The 25,934-nt window shown below is 52.8% G+C and overlaps 1 protein-coding gene across 3 annotated transcripts; it reads right to left on the minus strand.

Annotated features, from left to right (window-relative positions):
- Window positions 1-360: 360 nt before the first annotated feature.
- ADAR (adenosine deaminase RNA specific) lies at window positions 361-25,934 on the minus strand. Of its 3 annotated transcripts, none has more exons than XM_081308286.1 (15): window positions 25,779-25,934; window positions 19,381-20,831; window positions 16,898-17,081; window positions 16,318-16,466; window positions 15,753-15,891; window positions 15,446-15,636; window positions 8,119-8,266; window positions 7,623-7,794; window positions 6,872-6,965; window positions 6,104-6,226; window positions 5,705-5,838; window positions 3,881-4,063; window positions 3,309-3,421; window positions 2,887-3,014; window positions 361-2,781 (listed from the first exon to the last, which is right to left on the minus strand). In XM_081308286.1, the coding sequence occupies exons 1-15, from the start codon at window positions 25,791-25,793 to the stop codon at window positions 2,535-2,537; spliced, it is 3,471 nt and encodes a 1,156-aa protein (XP_081164412.1). In that variant the 5' UTR covers window positions 25,794-25,934; the 3' UTR covers window positions 361-2,534. The 3 variants fall into 3 exon arrangements, with proteins under 3 accessions (XP_081164412.1, XP_081164411.1, XP_081164413.1); XM_081308285.1 differs by having other exon boundaries at window positions 8,041-8,266; XM_081308287.1 differs by lacking the exon at window positions 25,779-25,934 and having other exon boundaries at window positions 8,041-8,266; window positions 19,329-19,459.

Consider the following 25,934-nt stretch of genomic DNA (forward strand, 5'->3'; position numbering starts at 1 on the left):
CGGCTCCAAAGTCACAGCAGCTGGGAGGGGGGAGTGGGGGAGGGAACACGCTCAGGGAGAGCTGGAACTGTGAATCTGTCACGTCCCCTCTCAAGGGATGTTCCCTCCTGGGCCTTGAAGTCCTGCATGGCCACCTCCCTGAGGACAGAACAGTTAGTGGTGGGCTCTGGTGGTGTGGGGCGGGGAAGTACCCCACCCCACCCAGTGGAGGCTTCCTTCCTCAGGCTGAGGGACTGAGTGAGGGACAGCCCTCTCCCCAGGTTCTGTCTGATGCACCTGGTGCTCTTACCAGAAATCCCAGGACACCGGTCCCTCTGCTCCCACCTCCCCTCCCCCAAGAGACCAAGACATGAAGCTCTCTAAGGATTCAGACTGTTCACTGCTTTTATTTCGGAGGAATGTATACTGTGAGTCACTTGAAGGTAGACACAAAGCAGAATCATGAAACTGGACTGCAGCCGCCCGGCACCAGGCTATGCCTGGGCTCTTCCCCACTCTGCTCTTGGAGTCGCTGTCAAGACCCCAAAGCCAACGGAGTCCTTTCACCTTGGGTAAAGGAAATAGCTTCAAGCATCAACGATTTTTACAAGTGATTATTCAAAGATAATGCACAATAGCCACAGATCAGACAAATCAACTACAAAAACCATTAAAGAAAGGAGGGAGGAGTCTTGCTTATTAAAACAAAGATTGGACAGAAGTGAACACAGAGGGACGCTCTGCCCACGGTCCTGTGTGACTCCGAGGGGCGGGGCCTGACACGGCTCAATTCCAGCAGGGTGTGGAGGGCAGAGGTGCTTCTGGCTTTCTTCTTACAGCAGAAACTGAATGTGACAAGTTTGCTAGACAAGATCCTGGGGGCGAGTGGGGCTCTGATCTCTTGAGAGCCCCTGGGCTCCCAGTGATGGGGTGGGGGACCGCTGAGTCAGATCTCTGCCAGAGATTCTAATGCCCAAGGCAGACCCAAGCTGCCAGACATCCTGAGGAACTGGTAGGCAGTCATCCTCCAGCCGGGAAGACCTGTCCCGGAGCCACCAGATCACCCTGCCCCCACACAGTGAGCACTGTCACCTGCAGGTCAGCACTGAAGTCACATGCCTTCAGCTAACACTCCAAGCTTGGCAACACTCACAAAGCCCCCGCCCCTTCTCCCCCAGAGACAGGCCCCATTTCCCCACCAGTTCCCTTGGGATGCTTCAGTGTCCCACAAAGACATCCTTAGTGTCTTTTAAAAAACCTGCATTATTATTTCGTTCAGTTTTTGGTCACAGGTACAGAAAGTAGCCAGAGAGATCAAAGTGCAAACACAGACATATCCACTACTGAAGAGGTGGGCAGACCAGGTGGGGGACCAGTCAGCAGTTTGTGGGTGGGAGGTGGAGTGTGGGAAATCATCTGCGGGCACTGGCTCGGCCCGTCCCAGAGCCATCTGACAAGACGTGGCCCTGGGATGGATGGAGAAGGCCGTCTGCATTTTAAATCTGTGCAACTGCAGTTGAGAACCAATGGCTCTGGCATTCCTTAAAAGAGCCCTCATTCTACTGGGTTTAGTCAACTTCCCTTGGAGCAGTGCTGAGAAATATTGTACTGCACAGAACAATGATTTGTCCAGACATGATTTTTGCTCTATTCTTGCTAAGTCCTAACTATCTGAGCAGACGATTTACCCTCTAAGAATGGTCCTGAAGTTTTTCACACTAGTTTACTGGGGTCTATGGGTTTATGGGCAGATGGGAGATGGGCAATAGCCCAAGGAACGTCTGTCTGTGCCCCTGATAGTGGTCTGTGTCACTCTGCAGGGGGGAACCGCCTACGGCGTGGGTAACTTCCCAGCCCCTCTGCTGGTTCTCAACTTCCTGCTGCCCTGGGAAGGGATGCACTTCGCGAGCAGCGGCTTTTTCCTGGCTACGGTGCAGGTTCCCACTGCTGAGCAGGGTTCGCAGATCCCAATCCCACTTCCATTGGCACTGGAAGTCAATCAACCGTAGTCTTCAACTCCTGCCCTTGTAAATACTTCACCTAACTCCTGAGTCCACCTCTTTACCCTCAGGGGTGGGAGGAGAAACTCAGTGATCACAGGTACGAGTCTCAGAAGCCGGGGGTGGGGAACAGAGGGGCCTGTGGGACCCATAACCGAGATCCTTGGTCCCTGACATGGTTCACAGAGAACTGACTGGAACCTGATCAAGTCCACGAGAGGTCAGTGTAGAAACACACCCACAAAAAGGAAACGGGAAAACAGAGCTCAGGAGGAGGTGGGCCACAGGGGCTGGGTGACTGCTTCTGCTCTGGGTGGAAAGGTCGACCCTTTCTCTGCCTGTAGGTCGCGGCCTCTCACGAGAAGTAAGAGAAGGGGCCCGGCCAGATTCTGCCTAGAAACCCCAAAGAAAGCAGGATAAAGGGAACCCAAAGTCCTCAGTGTCTCTAATTATGGTTCCATTAAAAAAAAAAAAAAAAAAAGGTGAGGGTTAACCCCCCCCCTCGGCCAACATGATGAGGAATGCAGGACCCCCCCTCCCCGCCAGCCCCCAGCCTCAGTCGTTGGGTACGGGGCACAGATAGAAGTTCTTCTCCTCCTGGGGTTTGCTTATCCAGTTCCCGTAGCCCATGTCCTTGAGGCTCTTTTTGAAGTAGTTCTTGTTTATCTCATAGTCGCGGGCGGCTTTCTTGGCCTCACCGTAGGAGAGTTTCAGTAAGTCCCTGCGGTACCGGAAGGAGCAGAGCTTCTTAAACTGAAGAAAAATGTTCTTTTTCGATACCCGCGACAATTCATTTCGTGGCCTGGGGAAACAAAGGCACTGGTCATTCACCTGGGACACCCGTGGTGGACGCGGCCCCTAGCTCTGGAGAGGATCCTGCTTGCCCTGCACCCTCCCGCTTCCTTACCCGTCCACGGTGCCCCTGGTACCATCCAGGATCTCCAGGTCGAAGCCGTCAGCCAAACACCAGTTGACGCTCGTCTCCTTAGTCTTCCCGGATTGCCTCTTGGAGTCATATACACTGACTCGGCCAACCTAGGAGTCCCAGGAGAGTGAAGAGAGAAAGGTGGACACCATTCAGGGCTAAGTCTGGGAGCCGGGACTCCCGAATCATGGGGAAGAGGGAGGTGGGCACGGTCTCCCCTTGATTTAACATGGCTTGGTCACACCGGAGCACACCCTAGCAGTACTCCCCACCCCGATTCAGGTCGTGTCAGCTAGAGGAGGAAAGCCCTTGGCCTCCAGAGGACCCAACCATGGCTCCCTTGACCATATTTTTGCTCTGCTGATGGGAATGCTTGAAAAGGGGAACAGGACAGGGGCACAGACCTTCGGGTGGTTGACAATAAAGGGGTATCGTAATCCAGCCTCAAACGCACTCCCGTCTCTTGTCACACGACAGCAGATAGCCCGGGTCAGATGTCCTTGGCTGAAAAGGTACCCTGGGTATAAAAAAAGAAAGTAAAAACAGAAACAAAACCCATACATCTGTGTTTTCACCAAAGCTATGGAGAAGCTGAGGCCCCCAGGGGGCTGGAAGGTATAAGGCAGAATTGTCAGGACAGGCAGCCTCTGACAGGCAGGGCCTCTAACTGTGGCAGCACAGGACACACAGGATCATCAAATATTTAAGCACAAAACAGAATGTTTCGGGTAAGGCCAAGGACTGAGGAGAACAAGGAAAACCAGATGCTGCTGCTGCCATCTGCCGCGTTTCTCTGACCTGTCTTGGAGACTAGCCTGGCCCCCCTCCTCGGCCCCCCTCCCGCCTGTGCAGGCCGGCACCCCCTGCTGACGACGGAGCCGAGCTCACTGTGGAAAGTGGGTTGACTGAAGCATGAAGTTTTCTGGGATTTGGGTGGAGGACAGGTGGGTTCCAACTCCCAAGGCAGGTCCCTTACCCAGTGTGACAGATTTGAGATACACAGGGTGTAGGAAGTGGGTCAGCAGTGCCCCTTGCAGGCCCAGCACGTTCCAGCGTAGGATTTTGTCACTACAGGACATGGTGCGGAGTCTCTCCCCAAGCCGGATGCCATCCCACGTAGGTACAATGTCACTGGACTCCACAGGGATCGTGCCTTCCCCTGTGTAAGAGACTCGGGTCAGATCCACAGAGGCCACCGACCACCCCCCAGCACAGGACTTGAGCTCCTGAGGCCGGCCACGGGCAGCTCGGCCCTTCATTCTTCATGTGGCTCACAGTCCTGGAGGACACGGCGGTCACTGGGCTGGGGGCTGGGAAACCCTGGGGAGCAGACCTCAGTGAGGTCCGTGCTGTCCGCGATGTTCACGGGGTGAGGGACAGAAAGGGAAAGGAGAGCACTAAGCAGATGCACCAACGAGCAGGTGGGAACTCCAGATGCTGACAGCGTGGGGAAGGCCGGTGGGAGAGCCAGTGGAGGACGGCACCGTGCAGCTCCTGGGTGGAGGAGGCAGGGAGCAGCTGGAGGGAGAAGATTCCTGAGCCATTCAGACAGAGAGGGCAGCAGAAGCCACGGCCTGAGGCAGCGAGGGTTTCGGTGTTTCAGGGGCTGACGAAAGTGCAAGGGCACCAGAGAATCACCAAAGAGAAGAGTGGGCAGGCTGAGGCCGGAGGTGGACTTTAAGTAGAGTCAGGGTCTCGCTGAGTTGCTCGGGGCCTCACTAAGGCTGGCTTTGAACTCGTGATCCTCCTGCCTCAGCCTCCGGAGCTGCTGGGATTACAGGCGTGGGCCACTGCGCCTGGCTCAGGTTCTGCCTTCGTATCAAGGGCAGTGGGAGACCCTACGTGGTGCTTGCTTTTTTTTTAAATATCAGCTTTACTGAGATACAAGTCATATACTACAACTCGCCACTGAAAGCATGCTGTTCAGTGGTTTTGGGCATTTCTGAGGTCATGCACCATGGGATTATACATCGGCACGATTTTAGAATGTTTTGTCAACCCCAACCCGACCTCGGCTGGCTCTCACTCCCACCTCCCTCCATCCCCACTCATCCGGGCAGCCTCTCAGGCACTTCCTGTCTTTAGAACTCATTTATTCTGGATATTCATAGAAATGGAATCACACAACGTGATCTTTTGTGACTGGCTTTTTTCACTTAGCGTGACGTTTTCAGGGTGACCTCACTGTGGCTGGGTCAATGCTTACTTCATGTCATGGCCAAGGACAGTCCCTCGCATGGATGTGGCGGTTTTACTTTTCTGTCATGGAGGGGAGAGCGCTGGCCGTGTCCCCCGCCAGGCTGCTGTGAAGGCGCCTGAACTAGCTCTGGGTGGACCTGGGCTTTCACTTCCCTGGGGATAGCCCAGGAGGACTGCCGGGCCACGTGGTGCTGTCCAGACTTCAGGGTGGCCAGCAGGGAACTGACGTGACCTGACTTGGGCTTGACAGTGACACAGACGACTGCTGAAGCATGAAGGGAGCAGGGGTGACCGGAGGAGACAACGGGGAAGGAGACGCTGGGGGACGGGGGAAGGAGATGCTGGGGGACAGGCAGGAAGGCGCGAGGGGGCAGGAGGCCAGGTCCGAGGCCACCAGATGGAGGGCCTGACTTTTCCCTTCCGCCGCCCTCCCCCAGCACTCTGCCGTGGAGACCCCAGGAGGACACGCTCCGTCCTTTCTTCCCCGCCAGGCTCTCATCACCTGAGCTAACAGATTCAGAATGGAACTTCCCCTTCCTACAGTCCTCCCCCGTGACGAGTGGCGCACACGGGGGTCTCGCAGAGCCTGTGTGGCACTCACCATTCTCCACCTTGGTGCGCAGCTTGCCTTGTTTGGGATTCTCAAAGACAGGGTAGTGGCGGGAGTCTGTGCTTTCCAGGGCGCGGTCACTGCAGGACTTGTCGAAGAGGGCGCCGTCTCCACACGGGGCAGTGCTGCAACACAGGGTGTCCGTCACTCACCTGCGCAGATTTCCCTCCAACTTCTCGGGGTCCCTAGTGTGCTGCGGCTGGCACTGGGATGTTTCCTGGAGCCCCCCGGGGATGCTGAAGGGGGCAGCCGTGTCTAGGACAGTCATCCTCCACTGGGGAATGTACCTCATGGTACCTCAGTGGGGCGTGTGGCCTGTTGTGTGGGGTCAGATTTAGGGGCCGGCAGAGCAGGTGGAAGCCCATCCTGGGAGCCCGGCAGGGTACAGACCTGATGTACAGGTGGAACGAAACAGTCTTTTTTATCTGGAGCTTCTCTCCTCCCCTGGCAAGCTCAAATATACTGTCCTTCGCAGTCTGGGGGTTGTATTTCATCAACTCACTGTAAAGGAACCTGTAAAAGACGTGCAGTTAGGACGGCAGGTTGGATTCTGGCGAGAGCAGATGGGGCTTCGAGCTGACCCCTATCTGAGCCCCAAGTGGGGACAAGTTTCCTGGTGCAGATCTTCTAGCTTCTCAGGTGGGGAAGCTCCCCAGAGAGACTCAGCATTTCATAAAGCACAGCGAGCCTCTCGGGTCCGTTTCATTTCCGCCAGAGGCCCCTCACTGTGGCAGCTGCAGGGACTCCAGGGCAGAAGGACTGGCTCAAGGCTTCGGGAGGCAGCTGCCTCTCCCCGGCTCCCTTCACAAATTAGAGAAAAGGCGGCCCAGAGGAGAAAGCCGCAGCAACACGAGGTGCTGATGGGTCCTCAAATGGAGAAGGAGGCGCCTCATCCCCAAGGCCCGAGGACCCCGGGTCACTTTGTTTTGAGAAACAGAAGACAGTAGAGTTGGCAGAAAAAGGACTTAGGACCAGGCTGGGGGTGGGAGGCAGAGGGTCACGGAGGGGACTGGCTCTACGAGGGCTCAGATCACAGGCTAAGCACGAAGGCCACCACTGCTGGCTCAGGGACCTGCCGTCTGCCAGGGTGTCAGGAAGGCCTGTGCCCGAGCCACCATGCCCAGGTGGGCGGGGCAGCCCCGGCAGGTGCTCGCTCACCTGATGAAGCCTCTCCGGGAGATGATCTCCGCATGACAGTCGTTCACCGTCTCTCCCTTGAGGCTCAGGGAGTCTCCTTTCACACAGCGATTCCCTGGCAAGGGTTGGGAGCAGAAAGGGGAAGGTCAAAGGGGAAGGAGGGTGGAGTGGGTGGGGCAGTCTGTCTTCAGGCTTGGGGAGAACAGCCTCCACATCGGCTCTGGTTCCCGCAGCCTCCTACCTAGGGAGAAGGAGTCCACCCCCACCCTGAGCTGACTGCAGCTAAATGACACACAGGTGTGTCCTTTACCCAAGTGCTCAGGACCTCAGTGTTTCAGAGTCTGGAATATTTGCATAGAGCCTGCTAGTTGAGCATCCCTAATTTGGAAATCTGAAGTGTTCCAAAATGCAAAGCTTTTTTTTTTGGGGGGGGGTACTGGGGATTGAACCCGTGGGCACTTAGCACCTGAGCCACGTCCCCAGCCCTTGGCAGTATTGTTTTAGAGGCAGGATCTTGCTGTTGCTTAGGTCTGGCTCAGTTGCTGAGGCTGGCTCTGAATTCTCCATCACCCTGCCGCAGCCTCCTGAGTGGGTGGCATTAAAGGCACCCTGGCAACTGGCCAAAATCCAGAGCTTTTTAAGATCCATGTCAGGACGAGGGGACATGTGGCCTGTCCCCGGCCTTGGACTTGCTCACATGGACTCAGGGGAGGGTGAGGAAGACCTGCTTCTAGTCACTGAGAGGCTGGTGGCTCGGGAGACCCTCTCTCACCTGTCCCCAAGCTGACCACGACACCCATGTCCTCAGGGTCTTTCTTCATAATGATGGCGGCTAGGATCTTGCGGCCGAGCAGGGAGGGCTGGAAACTGTTTGTGAGGGCATTGAAGCACCGGTGGCTCAGCATCGCTATCTGGTCGTGGAAGGTACTGCCAGTGAGAGGAAGCTGTGGGGACAGGGTGGTGTGAGGGTCATGCAGCCACGCCCGCGTCCACCATGCTTCACAGTGGGCAGGGGGTCACGTGCTAATGGACTCGTGCACCACCTTTCTTTCCCCTTTCACATCTAGTGTCCCAGTTAGATGCTCTATTGAGGCTAGTAGCATAGCCAAGGGACAATTCACATGACAGCTAGTGACAAGCCAGCTCCACCCCCAAAACAAAGAGATAGCACCAAAAGTAGACGTCTTAACTGTCTTTGGCTGCGCTTCTGGGGACCTGGAGAGGAGGAGCATAGTTCTTCTGAGACTGGCCCCTGTCACTGGGGTTACCTCTGTGAAACCCATGCGCTCCGCCTTCTCGCTCTCCCCAATCAGGACGCGGAGGGCCGCATCAGCGGCTTCCTGCTTGCCTTGCTTCTTGCTGTGCGCGCAGACGGCTGGGAACCAGCGGCCCCCGACTTTCGCTTGGTAAATGAACCTTTGGAACGAGAAGCGGGACACAGACAAACCAAGACTTGGATGCTGTTGCAGAAAGGGCTGGGCTGGCTTTCGGCGTGGCCTGTCTCGCAGACATATGGACCCGTCCATTCTGACAGATGTTACTAAGGCAGCATTTCCCGGAGTTTGGTCGTTCATGAATCGCAACATGATTTTTGCTAGCTCCAGATGTCCCGTGGACGACCATGAGTGTTTTCTCTACACTGATTCTTTAAAAATGCACACGCATTATGTGTGTGTGTGTGTGTGTGTATGTATGTATGTATGTATGTATGTATATATATATATATATATATATATAAAAAGAAGTTAACTTTTAGGGGCTGGGGATGTGGCTCAAGTGGTAGCGCGCTCGCCTGGCACGCGTGCGGCCCGGGTTCGATCCTCAGCACCACATACCAACAAAGATGTTGTGTCCGCCGAGAACTAAAAAATAAATATTAAAAATTAAAAAAAAATACACACTTTTTTTTTTTGAGGGGGGGGGGCTGGGGGTACTGGGGATCGAACCCAGGGCCACTCCACCACTGAGCTACATCCTAGTCTGTTCTACTTTTTATTTTGAGCTAAGCTGCTCAGGCTGGCTTTGAACTTGTGATCCTTTTGCCTCAGCCTCCTGAGTGGATGGGATTACGTGTGCCATTGTGCTCGACACACTTAAAAAGGAAATTTCACAGTGCTCAAAGGGAACACCAGTGCCATTTGCCTTAAATTGAAGGTGGCTATAAAGCCGAATGTGATAAAATCATAAGACTAATTCCAACTAGATACTGTACTATTATCTGCAAAGACTCCAGCCAGGCCTGCCTTTACTAGAAAGGAAGATTAGGGAGTAATAAGAGGGTTTAAAGAACTACTAACACGAAATTTAGACTTTCTTCTTAAGCAGAAATGAGAAGCAAAGATCTCTCTCCCCACTTGAATCACTTAGTTAACACTGTCTGATTTTAAAGTACCCAATCCCACTGTCCCCTCCATTCCTGACCACCTCACAAGGGTCAGCCTGGAGAGAGCATATCCACAAGCACAGCATTAGGTGGGGAGCCAAGCTTTCTTGGGGAGTCATCTGTGGATTTCTGGTGGGCCCAAGATGAACAGTGCGGCAGGGACGAGGACCTGGGCTGGGCCATGGGCTCTGATGACAGAGGAGGCACGAGCCCAGCAGGCAGCGGCCCCACGCTTCCTGGGGATTTCCGCCATCCCAGAGGGAGAGCATGACAGAGCAGAGCAGCCTGGAAACCCACCAGACAAGTGTCAAGACCCCAGCTTTCAACCAGATCTGAATCCACTGCTTGGAAACAGCTTGGATAACCCAACTGGGCAGCCGGAGGCTGTGCGGCTCTGGATGCATCGGCTCCAGCTGTAGAAGAAACTGGTCTCCATGTTCAAGCACACTGAGAGTCCCACTCTTCTTTGGTTGTCCTAAGCAACTGGTCCCTCCTGGCCGGCGGGCCAAGTTCACAATGAGAGAGACTGAGGCATGAAGAGAGGTTGGGGAGTTGGGAACGAACTGCCAGGGGTTCAGGAGGATCTCATGACTGCTCTGCCTTTGAAAAGAATATGAACTCGGGCTGGGGCTGGGGCTGGGGCAGTGGTAAAGAACTCACTGAGCACGTGTGAGGCCCTGGGTTCGATCCTCAGCACTACATAAAATAAATAAATAAAATAAAGGTATTGTGTCTGACTACTTCTAAAAAATACGAACTCTTAGACATAGTTTTATATGTGTGACACCTGCATACATACATGCACACGTGTATATATACAAATATGTACATGTCTATGTGCACGCACACATATGAGAATGACTGAGTTTGTTAATTATGTAATTTGAATCCTTTGGAGTTGTGCTATCCACTATGGTAGCCACACGAGGCTATTAATCAAAATTACATATAATAATTCAGTCCCTCGATCAAGCTGCCACATTTAAGTGCTCAATTAACTCATGTGGCTGGTGGTTAGCCTTTTTAGCATGGGTGACTGTCCTGAGAGGCCTGGCTGTGAAGGAGCGGAGACCCAGGTCCAGGGAAGGTGTCCACAGGTCGGCCGTGTCTCCAGGCTGATGGCCAGGACCACTGATGACGAGGGGAGATGACGGAAGCAGGAAGCCCCAGAACAGACAAGAGGGAGGGCAGGACTCAAGGGGAGGCAGAAGGCGCTTCCCCTGTGCCTAGGGGTAGAGCGAGGTTGGGAGGAGGGAGGGAGGTCAGGGGGTAAGACAGGCCTCTCTTACATGACGACCGTGGTTTCCTGAAGTGGGATGTAAGAGGATCAGTTCAGAGCGAGGACCGGGGTGTTGGTGGGACTCAGAGGCAAAGGTCCCAAGTGGTCCTCTCAGAGTGGGCAGGAAATCTGGTAGACAAAAGCTGGGAAAGCAGGCCAAAGTGTGGGACAGAAAAAGTGGCCCTCGAGACCTGCAGTGGCCCTCCAGGGCTCCTGTGGTAAAGGCACTGACCTCCAGGCCAGCCCTAGGGGCCATCAGAGGGCCTCTCTCCTCGTCCACACGGGGCTTCCCTCCTGCCCTCTGCTCACCGCCGGCCTCCCCGTCTCTGTACCAGCCCTGCTCTCCTCCCACCACAGGACGGGTGAGACAGCCACCTCCAGTGTCCACGGGGCACTGGCCCCAGGACCTCTGCAGAACCGAGATCTGAGGCTGCTCAAGTCCCTGGGCGTCCTCCCAGGTCACCGACCCCAGCTGACACAATGTAAGCGCTGTGGGAGCAGGTGCCACACTGCCCGGTGCAGGGAGGGTGACAGGAAGTGGAAGTCTGGCTGAGGTTAGTACAGAGACAGACTCGAATTACATAATCAACAGATTTAAAAACATTCATTCCACACTTGGTTGAACAGATGCGTGCAGAACCCGTGGATACGGAAAGCCAACTGTACTATATCCTTTGCCTAGAACCTTCTTCTGGGTTACCCTTAGGGTCTCAGCTCAGGGATCATTTCTTTGGGGGCCTTCCCGCTCCCTAAATCTAGTCCTACCTCCACAGATCCTCACTGCCCTCTGAACTCCAGCTCTCTGTAACCCCTAGGAGACCCAAAATCTCATACTTCCTTGGGTGACTGCTGGTCACCATTTGGCTCCTATTCTAGCAGAAGGACCTCTGTAGGTATGTGTTGAGTGAAGACCGCAGAGAGACCAGATGTGATCCAGGTGAGAGAATGCTACACTAGAGGTAGGAAGAAGAGCAGGAGACTTGGGACAGAAGGCAAAGGATGATTTGGTTGAAGGCAGTGAGGGGCACAGAGGAAAAGTTGATCCTTGGGTTTTGGGCTTGAACAGCTGGATAGATATGCACTAAGACGGGAAACACCTGATATTTACTAAGATGGGAAAGGCTGAGGGAAGGAGGTTAAGAAAGCAAAAATCAAGATCTCTGCTTTGAACATGCCATGTCAGGGATGCCAACCCAAGTCGAAGGGACACGTGAACAGCAAAGTATATTACTGCATGAGATGCTGAGAAAATGTGGCTACTACATTAGCGTCTCCTGTCCTATAAGCCACCTGCCTTGATTTCCCAGGAGGAGCTGGCAGCAATATCCTGTGTCCCCACGGCACACTGCATGTCCCTCCATACGGCACATTCCAACTCTGTGTTACGGTCACACATCCTGTACACTTGGGGCAGCAATTCTTCACATTCTCAATTTAGTTGATAATAAGTCCTTGTGTTTTGAATGAACGAGCAATGGAGTTTCAGAAAGGATTTCATAGAAGATAAAGAGGAAAAGCCAGGCATGGTAGTGCATGCATGTAATCCCAGTGTCTCAGGAGGCTGAGGCAGGAGGATCACAAGTGCAAAGCCAGCCTCAGAAACTTAGGGAGGCCCTGAGCAACTCAGTGAGACCCTGTCTCTAACTAAGAAAATAATAATAATAATAATAATAATAATAATAATAATAATAATAATAATGGGCTAGGGATGTGGCTCAGTGGTTGAGGAAAAAAAAAAGAAGAAGGAAAAACACTGAACCTATTACATAAAGGAATTAAAGGCATGAATTTAAAGGAAATGAGTTCTGCTGGGCGTGGTGCTGTACACTATAATTCTAGTGACTCAAGAGGCTGAGGCAGAAGATCACAAGTTTGAGGCCAGCCTCAGCTATTTAGTGAGACCTTGTCTCAAAATAAAAAAATAAACAGTACTGGGGATGTGGCTCAGTGGTAGAGTGCCCCTGGGTTCAACCCCCAGAAGTGGGGTGGTAGGCGCTGGGGGTTTACTCAGACTGAAGGATATGAACCAGTAAAGAGCAGGAGGGAGGCTGATCTTCCCTTCCAGAAGGTTCAACAGTGGGCAATGCATCCCGCCACAAGGGGGCAGTGGAGAGCCTTTGCTGCCCTCCTAGCCTGAGGGCTCTGTTGGGTTATGCTGGTCAAGGGTTAAGGTTTCTTACTATGTTAAAAGCTCTAACTTGCTAATTCCCGCATACAGATAAGCTCTTTTTAAAAATCATTTTATTTGTTTATATACTTATTTTTCATGTGGTGCTGAGGATGGAACCCAGTGCTAGGCCAGCACTCCTCCACTGAGCCACAGCCCAGCCCTCAGGCAAGCTCTGGACTCTTCCGCATTACACTGCGATTTCCGACTTTTCTCAATTCTCTGCCTATGCATTTCTTTGGTTTTCAGGTAAGTATTCCAGGTACACAATCAAGCCATCTGCAAATAATGATTAACTACCTACCTCTTTCTTCTTTGTATACTTGGTTTTCTTTCTTTGTTTTTGGTACTTGGAATTGAACCCAGGGGTGCTTTACCACCAGCTACATCTGCAGCTCTTTTAGTTTTTGCTATTTTGAGATAGGATCTCACTAAGTTGCTTCGGACTTGTTAAGTTGCTGAGGCTGGCCTTAAAGTTGTACTGAGTACATGAACAGTACGTGCTTAAAAGTTCTATCAATGCTGGGCATGGTGGCATACGTCTGTATCCCAAGACTCAGGAGACTGAGACAGGAGGATCTCAGTGCAGCCTCCAGAGTCCCTGGGATTACAGGTGTGCACCACACGCATGGCATGTACACTTATTTCTTTCTCTTGACTGGCATTGGCTAGAATTCCAGAACAATGCCTAATAATGATGACACTGACAACTATGTCTCCCTCCTGACTGTAATGGGAACAGTTCTAGGTTCATCATTAAATAAGCTGCTGGCTTTTGACTTCAAATGTATTTATATCATGGTAAGGAGGTATTCAATCATTTTAATTTTACTGACAGCTTGTTTTGTTAATCTGAATGAATGTCGAGTTTTATAGATGCCTTTTCAGAATCTCTGGAGATAATTATGCGGTTTCTCTCCTGTGATCTATTAATATGGTAAATAGTAATAATAAATATCCTAACAGATTAATCTTTGCAATATAGCAAAATACTGTTTTTTTTTCCATTTTAGAATGGCAAAGATAAGATTTTTTAAAAATGTTTTTTGTAGTTGTAGACAGACAGCATGCCTTAGTTTATTTGCTTATTTTTTTTGTGGTGCTGAGGATCGAACCCAGTGCCTCACAGGTGCTAGGCAAGTGCTCTGCCCCTGAGCCACATCCCCAGCCCCCCAAAGATAACAATTTTGATGATATCATATTAGCCTGGGTGGAGCTGGGGAAAAGCCATTCTTACATATTGTTGGTAGAAGCATAAGATGGTGTGATTTCATTGGAGGAAAATCACTCATTTACATAAATTTACATATTAAAATTTTGAATGTTCATAAACAGGCTATACTATTGTTCATAACAGCAGAATTCTGGAAACAATCCAAGTGTTCTCCAAGAGGAGCTGGTTAACTAAATCACATGCACTCTAACAATACACTTTGCAGCATTATTAAAAGAATATAGGGATATATAATGCTATTTTATTGTTGTATAAGATCAAGTTATAGATCAATGCTTATATGAAACCAACAGGGGAGATGCACTTGCCTGTATTTACACAAACACACTCAAGAGACACATATTATAATGCAAAATCATTAAATGTTGATGGGGGTTATGGATAGGAGATGAGAACTAGGCCCAATGGAGACTGAGAATGAACTTCTTATATTTTTCTGAATTTTTAAAAAATTTTTGAGTAGTCTATTACCTACACAAAAATTTTTAAACCTTAAAAAAACATATCGCTCATGGCCCCAAAATTTCACTCCTAAAAATTTACTACTGATAGGGGCTGGGGTTGTGGCTCAGAGTTAGAGCGCTCGCCTACCATGTGTGAGGCACTGGGTTCGATCCTCAGCCCCACATAAAAATAAAATAAAGATATTGTGTCCACCTATAACTAAAAAATAAATATTAAAAAAAATTACTACTGACAGTTTTGCTAATGAAAGCAAAAGCATACAGTATGAGGAAATTCAACTGGAGTGTTTTTAATAGTGTGACCAAAGCAACCTAAATGTCACTGGAAGTGGGTTAAACAAATTATGCCAAGTTGGGGTGGGGTGTTCCCAAGTACTAGCAACATTTTATTTTCTTAAACTAGGTGGTAGTGCATCAGTATCTATTTTAGAAAAGGTCCGTCATATCTCTTATTTAATAAGTAATTTTAAAATTGCAAGTATTTAGTCAATGAAATATTATTCAGCTGTGCAAGAGACCTTGGTGGAGCTGCATATTCTGATTTGTATTTATCTCTGAGACACACTGGTACAAGGTGTTGAACAGAAAGCATGCTCTATGCTTATTTTTGTTTAAAAAAAAAGAAAAAAAGAAAGGAAACTGTGCTAATTATGCATAGAAATTTCCAGAAGGAAATTCAAGTTGATAGCATGAGGATCTTAGGAGAGAAGTCTGGGATAGAAATAAGACTTTTCACTATAGACTTATTTGATCAGTTTGAATAATTTTCTATGTGTGTACATATATATATATATATATATATATATATATATATATATATATATTCTTTCAGAAATAAAAAAAGTAAAAAAAAAAATATATATATATATAAGGCTCATTGTCACTGAAGAGTAACTGTATCCTCAAGATGGAAGACTAACTTCATCCAAGAGGCTGTGGAGAGAGGGTTGGCTTGTTTCATCACCTGCCTTCCCTGTCCTTCACAGCGGCGCACATTCTTTCTTTCCCTGGACGACACACCACCCCTACCTGATGACACCCAGCAGGAGCTGGGCTGCGAACACTCACTTGGGCTCATGAGGGGGTCCAGACTGGTCCACCAACTTGAACTCAGCAGCAAAGCCATGGGAGCGGGCGTATTCTAACAGGCCGCCCACGGGGTTGGTGTTCAGGTATCTGACGAGCTCACCGATCCTCCTGATCCTGTTGGGCATCCCAGAGTCCAGGTTGTCAAGTGATTCCGAGTTGGCACCTCCAGACTAAAGGAGAATCAGCCAAACAAAGAGGAGCCATGAACACTCAAAGAAACGTGGGCCACCCTGACCTGCTCCGTTGCTAGATCGCCCCGTGGTGTTTCAGCAGGAGAAACGCCCACCTGGTCATCAACCGAGTTGGTGGCCTCCTCGTGCAGGGCCTTCATGGCCTCCTCTGCGGCCATCTGCTTTGCTACTTTCTTGCTGGGGGCACTCACGGTAGGGAAGGTTTGCGCTCCCACCGCCACACAGTACTGGAACCTGACCGAGAGGAGGAAGGTCGGGACTGCAGAGACCGGCCCAAGTTGCTGACGTTCTCTACTACATGCGATTTCTTGTGCATGTCACCTTCTCTAGTCACTTCTGCCTGGCACAGCCGCTGCCCCTTGCCCACCTGCTGCCCGGGTCTCTCAGCCTGGCTCCCCACTTTCAACATGCAAAACTTTCCCCTCCTCCACAGACCCTCAGAGAGCTGCCCAGGCCCCCAGGCCCTGGACCTTCCTGTCCCACCAATAGTGACCCCCACGCTACCAACCCCTCCTTGCCCTTGGTCCCTCTGAACTCTCATTCCAGCTTCTCTGCTTTCCCAGCAGCAACCAGGTCCTGAAGGCCCCTTCCACATGCAGCAGAAGAAACTGCTCAGCCTGTCTCTGAGAAGCCTCGCGGAGACACCGTCCCGGGACGTACTTGGGGTCGTGGGCAGGGCCTTCTTTGGACAGGAGCCGGAATTCACAGGAGTTGCCCAGTTTGTGCATACACTCCAGCAAGGTAGTGACGGGGCTCTTCCCAGAAAACAGGGACGACGTTGAGGTGGCGGTGGGCTGGGGCTCCGCTGTCTGGAGAAAGTGAGACAAGAAGACAGAACAAAACACGAGAAACTGAGACAAGGCCGGTTCGTCCGCCTCCGCAGAAGGGACGGACGGGAGAGTCTCGGATCCATCAGTGTTAAGGGTGGCCTTCCAGGGCGGAGCTGCAGGGGACTTCCCGGGCATGGCAGGAGAGAGTAAGTTATCTGCCCAAAGTGGAGACGGAGCACTGTACTGCTTCAGCCTCTTCCAGGTTTGACGTTCTGCACCTCCAGCTAGGTTCAAGGGGGCAGGAGAGGGGCTGGGAAGGAGAGGAGAGCAGCTGGAGGTGGGCAGAGGAGGCAGGAAGCTGTCTTGGGATGAGAGACCAGGGCTTTTAGACCAGGATCGCTTCCAGGGGCCAGTTAAGAGGCTACCCCTTGAGACCTGAGAGACGAGACCCACCTTGGGAAGGTCCCTACCTCCTCTGGCTCCTTTTCTGTGGAATAGCAGGACAAGTCCTCTGGCTTCCCACTGTCCTTGGCTTTGGCCTCCCGAAGTAGGATCGTCATGGCTTTCAGAGCTGCATCCTGCTTGGCCACCTTCTTGCTGCCAGCTTCTGCCGGGGGGAACTCTCGGCCACTGATGACAACCTGGAACTTAAACCTTGGCGGAAAGCAGTTAGACATGAGAAGCCAAGCTGGGCCACCTCTCTGCTCTTCCCAAAGACACCTCCCTCCCGCGTGTCCCACCCCACTGAGCAGACTTGGAGGGTAGGCCAGGAACTTCTGTCCCTTTGGAGGCTTGGCCTGTCCCTTCATTTTTTTTTTTTTTTTTTTTGTACCAGGGACTGAATCAGGGACACTCAACTACTGAGCCACATCCTCAGCCCTTTTTTGCATTTTATTTAGAGTCAGGTCTTGCTGAGTTGGTCAGGGCCTCACTAAGTTGCTGAGGCTGGCTTTGAACACTCAGTCCGCCTGCCTCGGCTTCCCAAGCCACTGGGATTATAGGTGTGCACCACGGCACCTGGCAGCTTGTCTGTTCTTTTAGGGAACAGAGCAGCCAGTGACTCTGTCCCCAGAAGTCAGTGAAGCATGCACAGCCACCACAGTGGGTGATAGGAACCTGGCTCACAGGAGACCCCCCATGCCTTAAATATAATAAGTTGTGTGCAATAAGCAATGGGCTAAAATCACCATTATAGTCTCGACAGCAACCCAAAAGCCTTCATCCTAAAGCAAACGAGGTGGACTGGCCTCCTCAGGAAGGTCCTAAAAAATAGGGAAGGCCTGGGGGGTGTGGCTCAGTGGCATTAGAGCCTGGGCTCGATCCCCAGAACTGCAAAAGGAAAGAAAGAAGAAAGAGAGCAAAGGCGTGTCCGTATCAGTCTCCTGCTCTCCACACACTGCCGCTCGTGGGGCCCCACTGGGTGCAGGGAGAAGGGGAGGATGTGGGAGGACGAGGGGCAGGCTGGGGAAGGGGGCAGAGGAGGACGGGGCAGCCTCCAGGGCTGTTTGTCCCTAAGTTACCCCCAAAGATAATTCACTCTTTAAAAGTGAGTTAAGTCATGCTAGACCTCTCAACTTCCTCTCAACTTCCTCTCAACTTCCTCTCAACTTCCTCCGAGCCTGAGGTGAAGGAATTTCCCTTGTTATAAAGAAAACCCAAAGCATTTGTTACAGGCTGCTACACCCAGCCTATGCCTCTTGTAGTCAAGCTTCTATATTTTCCTTGGCTCTTCGCTCAACCTGGGGTTTCATTTAGAAAAGGAGGTCAGATTTCTTATCTCCCAGGTCTTCTGAAGTACTTTACATGGATGGCATCGACGCTCCTGTAGCTGAAGTTCAAAAAATTATTCAACCACAAAACTCCTGGCTGTCCCCCAACTCTGGCGAAGGGGCTGGTGGGGAAAAGGAGGACAGCCACTCAGCCTCTGTCGCAAACAGAGACAAAGCCGTCACGGCCCTGCCAGCTTCTGGACAGACACACCCCTCTTCCTAACAGCTCCCCTGTAACGCCAACTTGGGGCCATTAAGACGGTCAGAGGAGGACCAAGGGCCAAAGGGCGATGCTCAGTCTGGAAAGCAGCCGTGTAAACGCCGTCCCACGCCACGAGGACGTTTGGGCCCATGATGGACCACGTAACACAACAGTGGACCCACGAAGTGATACTGCCCAGTGACCTGAGCTGTCGTAGGTTTGTGTAAGCACACTCTAGGTTGGTACAGTGACAAAATCACCTAATAGGACATGGCTCAGGATGTGTCCCTGTCCCTGACGTGTGACTATAAAAGTTGGTGGCATGTTTCCCATTCTCTCTGGTTCTGTCCAGCAGCGGCTTGCAGCCACTCGGACTTGAGCCAATGGCTCCGGGTCCTTTCTGGGCCCACCTGTCTCAGTCTGTCCTGGCCAAGAGTGCAAGGCCTGCCAGCTGCCTGAAGGAACCTCAGGTGCTTCTCAGCAGTGCCAGCCGCCTCTCTGTGCAGAGGAGGTGTTTAAAGTTAGACTACCACCCTCAGCAGGCGGGCGGGCAGGCGGGCGGGCAGGCGGGCCTGCCTTTCAGTTGAGTGGTGCACCTGGGCTCTCTGCACAACCTTTATCCTGGTGTGGCCCACCCTTGGTGGTCCTGTTCCTGTACCTTGTCCAGGAACCCAACTCGAGGGGGAGGTGGGGAGGGGGAGGTGGGGAGTTAAGTCCTGGCCTAGGGCCTCAGGGGCAGGTGAGACCTGGTGCCTGAAAGCTGTGATTTCTAAGGAAGCCTCATTTCAGCCAAGAGTCCACCTCCCCCTTGGCTCGGCCAGGATTCTGGTGGCTCCAGGCCCACTGCCCAGAGAATGGGCCAAAGGAGGATGATTCAGCCAAAGGCCAAAAAGGAAGAGGGGGACAGGGCCACCGAAGGGCACCGCTCACAATCGGCTGAGGCTTGTTGGTCCGGCCCTAGGCGCGTCCGGCGGGGGCTCACCGGGGCTCGTGGGGGGGCCCGCTCTGCTCGATGAGGTGGAACTCGCAGGTCTGGCTGGCGAACTGCGCGTACTCCAGCAACCCGCTGACGGGGTTCTTCAGCTGGCACTCGGTCAGCTTCTTGTAGGGCGAGCACCGGGGCAAGCCGTGGCTGTAGAAGGAGGGCATCTCCATGATGGCGCGGAACTCACCCGGTGCCGCGTGGATGCTGTTCAAGTCATCCGGGATGTCATCTGTGGCCCACTGGCCATTTTCAAAGTCCACATACCCTGCTTTTGAGGGGCCATTGTGATAAGCAGGGGGCCTCAGTTTCATGGGCCCTGGTCTGGGCTCCTGTCTACTTTCTAACCTTATGAGCGGGTCCTGCCCATTCTCCGCCTTTTCTGTGGGCATCGTATTGTTTGGGGCGTTGGATGGGGGGAGGTGACAGGTGGGGAATGCCGTGTTCCTGCTGGTGGCGGGGACAGCACCCTGGGTGGCCGCGGGAGCACTCTGTGTGTTCCTCTTGATCTGCATCCTCTCTCGCTTCTTGTCCGTCAGGTACCAGGTGGGGATGGCCCCTTGGCGGTAGACATCGCCCTGCTTTTCCATGTCACACAGCACTGCGTTCACATCTCGGGCTCTGGTGAAGCCGATGTTTTTAGCCAGACTCAGGGCGGAGCAGTTAGACACGTTGAACAGGTAGTCGCAGATCTTCTCCTTGATCTCAGCCATGTCCAAAGGCTCAGGAGGATCTTCTGAGTCAGATGTGGGGTGACTCTCTTCAGATTCCGAGTTGGGCTCTGGGCTTGGGGCTCCCTGGCTCTGAAGGTCGGGCTGTGCAAGGGTGTCGGGCTGTGCAAGGGTGCCGGGCTGGCTCTGGGCCTGAACGGAGGCCGCAGCGCTCCACAAAGGGGGTGTGCCCTGCTTCCTGTGCAGCTGACCCTTCTTTGCCAGGGAGTACAAAGCTTGATTGACCTCTCTCTTGGGGACCCTGAGCTTCCTGGCCAGCTCCCTCGCTGTGGTGTCCTTCCCTTCCCCGAGCTCCTTTAGGAACTCTAAGATCCTTTCCTCCTGGCCCTGACTGATGCTCAGTCCCTGGAAGCGGGAGGAGAGCCGGTCAGCACCTCTCCACGGCAGGCCCCTGCCACCTGGCAGGGGAAGCTGGGGCACTGCCTGCGGCCCCTGACCTCTGAGAGGCACGCGGCTGCAGACCCCCCAGATCTCAGGCTGCCTGGCTCTAACAGGTGGTCCCGGAAACCTGGGCCAGAGTCCTGGGGGCACTACTGGTGGTGGCAGGGACGGTGCCCGCGTTCCAGTCAGGGGCACTTCTGAGAGCCGCCCCTTGAGAAACTCTATTTGCTGGAGCCGGAAGCTATCGGTGCGCGATTCCTGCCACGGCTGCTGCTGTCTGGCCTTGCTGTGCTCATAGCCGTGGCCAGGGTGGGGGCGGTGTCCGTTGAAGAAACACCCCTGTGGACAGAGGGAGCAGAGGGATGAACCAGGCTGCAGCGAGGCCGCGGACCCCCCTCCTGCCCCTGCCCGGGAAGACGCTCCCGGTTTCTAACAGGCTGAAAAGGTGACAGTCATGGGCTTACGACCTAGCTGGGGTGACTTAGCCACCTCTTAAGTACTGCCTGGGGCCACCAATGGCACACAGGGGACAGGAGGCGGAGCACAGGGGCACCCAGCAGGGGTTCGAGTGCCCCAGCCTCTCCAGAGACCTAACTAGTCTCCCTTTCCACCAACGCCAAGAGTCCCTCTGCAACCCGAAAACAAATCGCATTTTGTCTTAAAACCAAAACCAGAACCCTGAAAAAGGAAGGGCGTGAGGGGGCTGGGGATGGACAGGGCTCCCCACGTGTCAGCCCTGGTTGTCAAACGGAGAGGGACTGCAGCGGGCCCCCTGCCTGTCACTGCCCTCCCACGAGGCTCACAGTGTGGTTTTAGGGAAGCTGGCACACTGTCCTTGCTCCTCAGCATGGTGCCCAGGCTGGGATTGGGAGGGACAGCTGGCACTTCTCCCAAGCACCCGGGCAGGGTCCCCTCCTTACCCTCAGCCAGCCTCCTACCCTCCCAGCTACCTCCCGAGGGTTGCTTCCACGGCCCCCACTTCTGAGCTCTGCTTGTGAGCACAGGAGACCCCAAATTCTCCTGTCGCCGTATGTTCACTGCAGTGGAGCAGCTGTGGCCCACCCCACAAGGGCCCTCCATCTGGGGCTCGTCCTCTCCCTGGTGCCGTGCACTGAGTGTGCAGCAGGCAGGAGGTGCTCATGGGGCTGGGGGTGGCAGGAGGCACTCTGCTTCCTTGGCCCAGGGCTGCAGGCTTGGGAGGGGCTGCACCTCGTGTTATGTCCCCTCCTCTGGTCCTCCTGAAGGCTCCAGGGCAGCTGCGCCCCTTTCTTCAAGAGCTGTGCTTTCTACTCCCCACAGGCAGGGGACGTTGGCATTCTTGCCGATGGCTCTCATGGGATTCTGGTTGTAGGGTTCCTTGATCTCTGACCGTGACCTCCTGCTCCTCTTTCAGCCACGTCTGGCTTATCCAGCTGCCCCTCTGATATCACCATTAATGCCAACCCAGGCCATGGCTGACCCCTCAAACCCTGAAACTCTTCTCCAGGGCTGGGATCTGAGAGCTGTGCCATCATAGCACAAAGCAGCCACTCACAGCATGTCAACGTTTATGGACGATTTCTTTACCGGGATCTCCATTCCCCAAAACAGGGGTCAGCTGTGGGCTGCGCTGGCCGGCCCCTGCTCCTTTCTGGGGGCAGCTTCCCCACATCTCTGAAGGCTCCCTCACTCTGCCTGATCTATGGTCAGTTTGCCTCTCTACCCAGCACCCACTGGGCGCTGTCTCTTCACCCAAGCTTCCGTGGAGCTGAAGGACAATGACTGTGCTAACAGGTCCGAACACGTCCTGCTCTTGAGCCGTGGCTGAGTCTCCACTGTTGGTCACCCAGTTCCACAAACTGCACGGGCTCACCGCAGATAAAGCTGCTTCTTCAGAAAACTCTCCTCCCGGGATCTGGTGACCCAGCATCAAAGATCATCTCTGTCCCCTTCTCCTGCCCTTTCTATACCCTCAGTCCCCATGGCTTGTCTAAGGAGTTTCCTTTATATTTTGTCCACTAGGTTGATGTCACCCACTCCACCAACCCAAGCCAGCCCCCTAAAGCAACTCGCGTCTAGCCAGCTGCCACTTCACACCAACTACCTAGATATCGTGCACTCAAGTAACCCGCCATTACCTCAAAGCCACATATTCTGGACCAAATTTATCATTTCCCTCAAAGCCACCCTCCTCTCCCGTTGTCACTGTTCACGGCATCCTCCTCGCAGGTCACTAAGGCCAGGGACCTGAGTCTCCTTCCCTGGCTGTCTGCCCTCCTTCCTCACGGCCCCCCTAAGCCGGCGGCTGCCCTGCCCTGTCTGGCCCACCACCTATGGAGGAAACGTGTCCCATTCGGGTTGCAGCCCCTGGTCACAGCCTCTTACTCAGACTACACAGAAGCCTCAAGTCCTTCTGCTCCTCTGCCGCCACACCAGCGCGCACCTCTGCCCTCCACGGCCACCTGCCATGACTGGCCCTTTCCTCACAAATCTCCTAAAGGCCACTTTCTTCAGGAGGCTCCGGACTCCCACCTCCCTCGGCCCCCAGTCCCCTCCTGGAACTCCACCCCATCAGCACCAGCTGTGCTGCTGGCTTCATCTTGGCTTTAGATTGATTAATCATGGCAGAGATACAGTGTACCTGAAAGGCCATTAACAAGGTCAGGCGCCAGAAATCACACCTCCACTCCCACACAGTGCCCATGGGGGCTGTGGCTGACTCCCCGGGGAACTCTTGGGGGACAAGGACTAGGCTACGGTCACCTTTGTCTCCCCAGCAACTGGCACAAAATTAAAACTACCAAGCAACACACATGAATGTGTGAACAAGGCACCCAGGCAATGGCACCCCCTTCCTCACTCCTCTTTTTTGGGGGTGGGGGATTCACTGAGCCCAGGGATACTTTACCACTGATATACATCCCTAGTCCTTTTTTAAAAAATTTGAGACAGGTCCTATTTATTTATTTACTTATTTGTAAAGGGATCTTTATTTTCTTTATTTATATGTGGTGCTGAGAATTGAACCCAGGGCCCCCCACTGCTACGCAAATGCTCTTCCACTGAGCAGCAACCCCAGCCCTCGCTCCTCTATTGTATCTCTGTCCCCCCATATTGCTAGGGGCAGAGAGCAATATGGACACAGTGAGCGCCCCAATCGCAGAGCTGGATTATAGGGATTTTTAGGGGTTTTCTGATTAGCTCTTTGAGTACCTTTCAGAAAAGAAACCTTGTTCTGAACTGGCTGAAGTCAGTTTCTACCAGGTGCTTTCTAGAGTCAAACTGCTACTCTCAACCAAAATCTGGCAAATATTTGAGTGCCCACCTTAAAAAAAAAGAGGGTTGAATAAATGATGAAACACTCATGCTGTGGAACAGTATTCACACAGGGTTTTAAAATATGGCCATGGGGGTGGCACACACATGTAATTCCAGTGACTCAAGAGCCTGAGGCACGAGGATTACAAGTTTGAGGCCAGCCTCAGCAACTTAGTGACACCCTGTATTAAAAAAAAAAAAAGGACTGGGGCTCAGTAGTAAACTGCTCCTGGGTTCAATCCCCAGTGTGTGTGTGTGTGTGTGTGTGTGTGTGTGTGTGTGTTTTAGATCTATTTGTATTCACCTAGAGAAAATTTAGGAATATATTGACTAAAACAACAACATAAAAGCAAGTTGCAGAATACATCTACATTATTCTTTCTCTTTTTTTATAAATAAGGAAAACATGTATTCATGTGCATATATAAATGTACATGTGCATGAGCTAGAATGAACTCAGAGGAAAAGAGATGATACATGAATCTTTAACAGTTATTATGGGAAGTTGTGTTAGGGGGGGGAGGGTCATTGTCTTCTTACCCCTTTCAGCACCCTAAAAACCAAGTCCCACTTTAGAACAGCCACGCAGATGACCACCAATGGTATGGGAGCGACAGGTAGGAAACCTGCCCATGGTGGTCCTTCCTAAACCCCCACCCCACTTCTCTCCCACTTCATGTCTCTTTACTGAGCAAACTGCATAACAAGTCATCTGACATTCACTGCCTCCTGGATTTCATTTTAACTTGGCCTCTTATACTTAGAATCAAGAGACTAAAGCCCCCCACCTTTACCACATGGCTCCACAGCGCCACACTCTGGTATGTCTGAAGAAATACTTCTTCAAGTCAGGTCTCCCTAATCCTTTAAAGAAGGGCCGTATTTATTTTTTGGTGCTGGGGCTTGAACCCAGGGCCCTGCACATGTTAGGCTAATGCTCTGATCACTGAGATCATCCCCAGCCCTCAAGAAGAGATTTAAAAATATACGTGCATACATTAATAATATGTATACATAACAACTTTTTTAAAATGGAGGCATAATTTGCATACAGTAAAATTTATACTTTTTAGTGTACAATTCTATGAATTTTAACAACTACCAGTACAATCAAGACACAGAACACTTCAAAGCTGGGAGCAGCGGCACTTGTACCTGTAGTCCCAACTATTCCGGGGGTTACAGCAAAAGGACTGGAAGTTCAAGACCAGCCTGGGCAATATACAGGGACCCTGACTCAAAATAAAATTTAAAAGGCTGGGGATGCAGCTCAGTGACACAGTTGCTTGTCTACCACGTGTGAGGTCCTGGGTTCACTCCTCAGTTTCGACAAAAATAAGTAAAAAAATAAATAAAAATATAGCTGGACATAGAGCACTTCTACTCCCCCCTAAGTGTCCTCAAGCTGCTCTGCTGTCAACCTCTTCCTCCGGCACGGATCTGTTTTTTGTTCCTGTAGCCTCGTTTTTCCAGAATGCCAGGGACCTGGACAGAGAGACGCCACCTCTGTGTACTAAGATCGTGACGACATCCGAGCTGCAGGAATGTGTGATTCCTTACTAAACTGCGGAACTGCACTCCACTGCAGGGACCCACGGGCTTCCTATCAACCTGTGGCAGGACCTGGGAGTTTTTCCAGTTTTCAGCTGCGGTGCACAAGCGGCCACAGACTTCCCCGACAGGTCCTCAAGGGCTACTTTTAGTCTCGCTAAGGCCTCCTCTGGGGGTGCAAGGGGTGCGGGGAGGAGGGCTGCTAAAAGTCGGGAAAGTCGTTCGAGTGGGGCTGGAGTGCGGCTGGGGGCAGCGGCGGAGCCCTGGCGGAGAGCGGCCCGGGGCTGGGTGCTGCTGCTCGGGGTGCCCCTTCTCCCGGATCCCGCCGCTGGGGCCGCACGGGGAAGGGACGTGCGCCCGGCTCGGCCACGGAAACCGGCTCCCGCAGCCACGCCGCACCAGGCGGCGCCGTCGCAGCGCACCCCGCGGACGGCTTACCTGCCAAGGATCCATGGCGCCCCTCGAGCATCGCCCCGCCTGCGCGCCCGCCCGCACCCGAGGCCCCCGGGACGCGAACCCCGCGCCAGTGCGCCGGGCGCAAGATGGCTCCGGGTCAACTTCACTTTCGTTTCTTCGGAAGGACGGCCCCCTCCG

The sequence above is a fragment of the Spermophilus citellus genome (genome assembly GCF_964194105.1).
Source record: "Spermophilus citellus genome assembly, chromosome: 9".
Classification (NCBI taxonomy): Eukaryota; Metazoa; Chordata; class Mammalia; order Rodentia; family Sciuridae; genus Spermophilus; species Spermophilus citellus.

What these genes read in the sequence shown, in the direction of transcription:
- ADAR (XM_081308285.1), bottom strand. An exon ending in GGCCCTGCCCACGACCCCAA is followed by an intron (nt 15,892 to 16,317) that starts GTACGTCCCGGG and finishes CCTCTCGGTCAG; the next exon opens with GTTCCAGTACTGTGTGGCGG. An exon ending in TTATTGTCAACCACCCGAAG is followed by an intron (nt 3,015 to 3,308) that starts GTCTGTGCCCCT and finishes TGGGACTCCTAG; the next exon opens with GTTGGCCGAGTCAGTGTATA.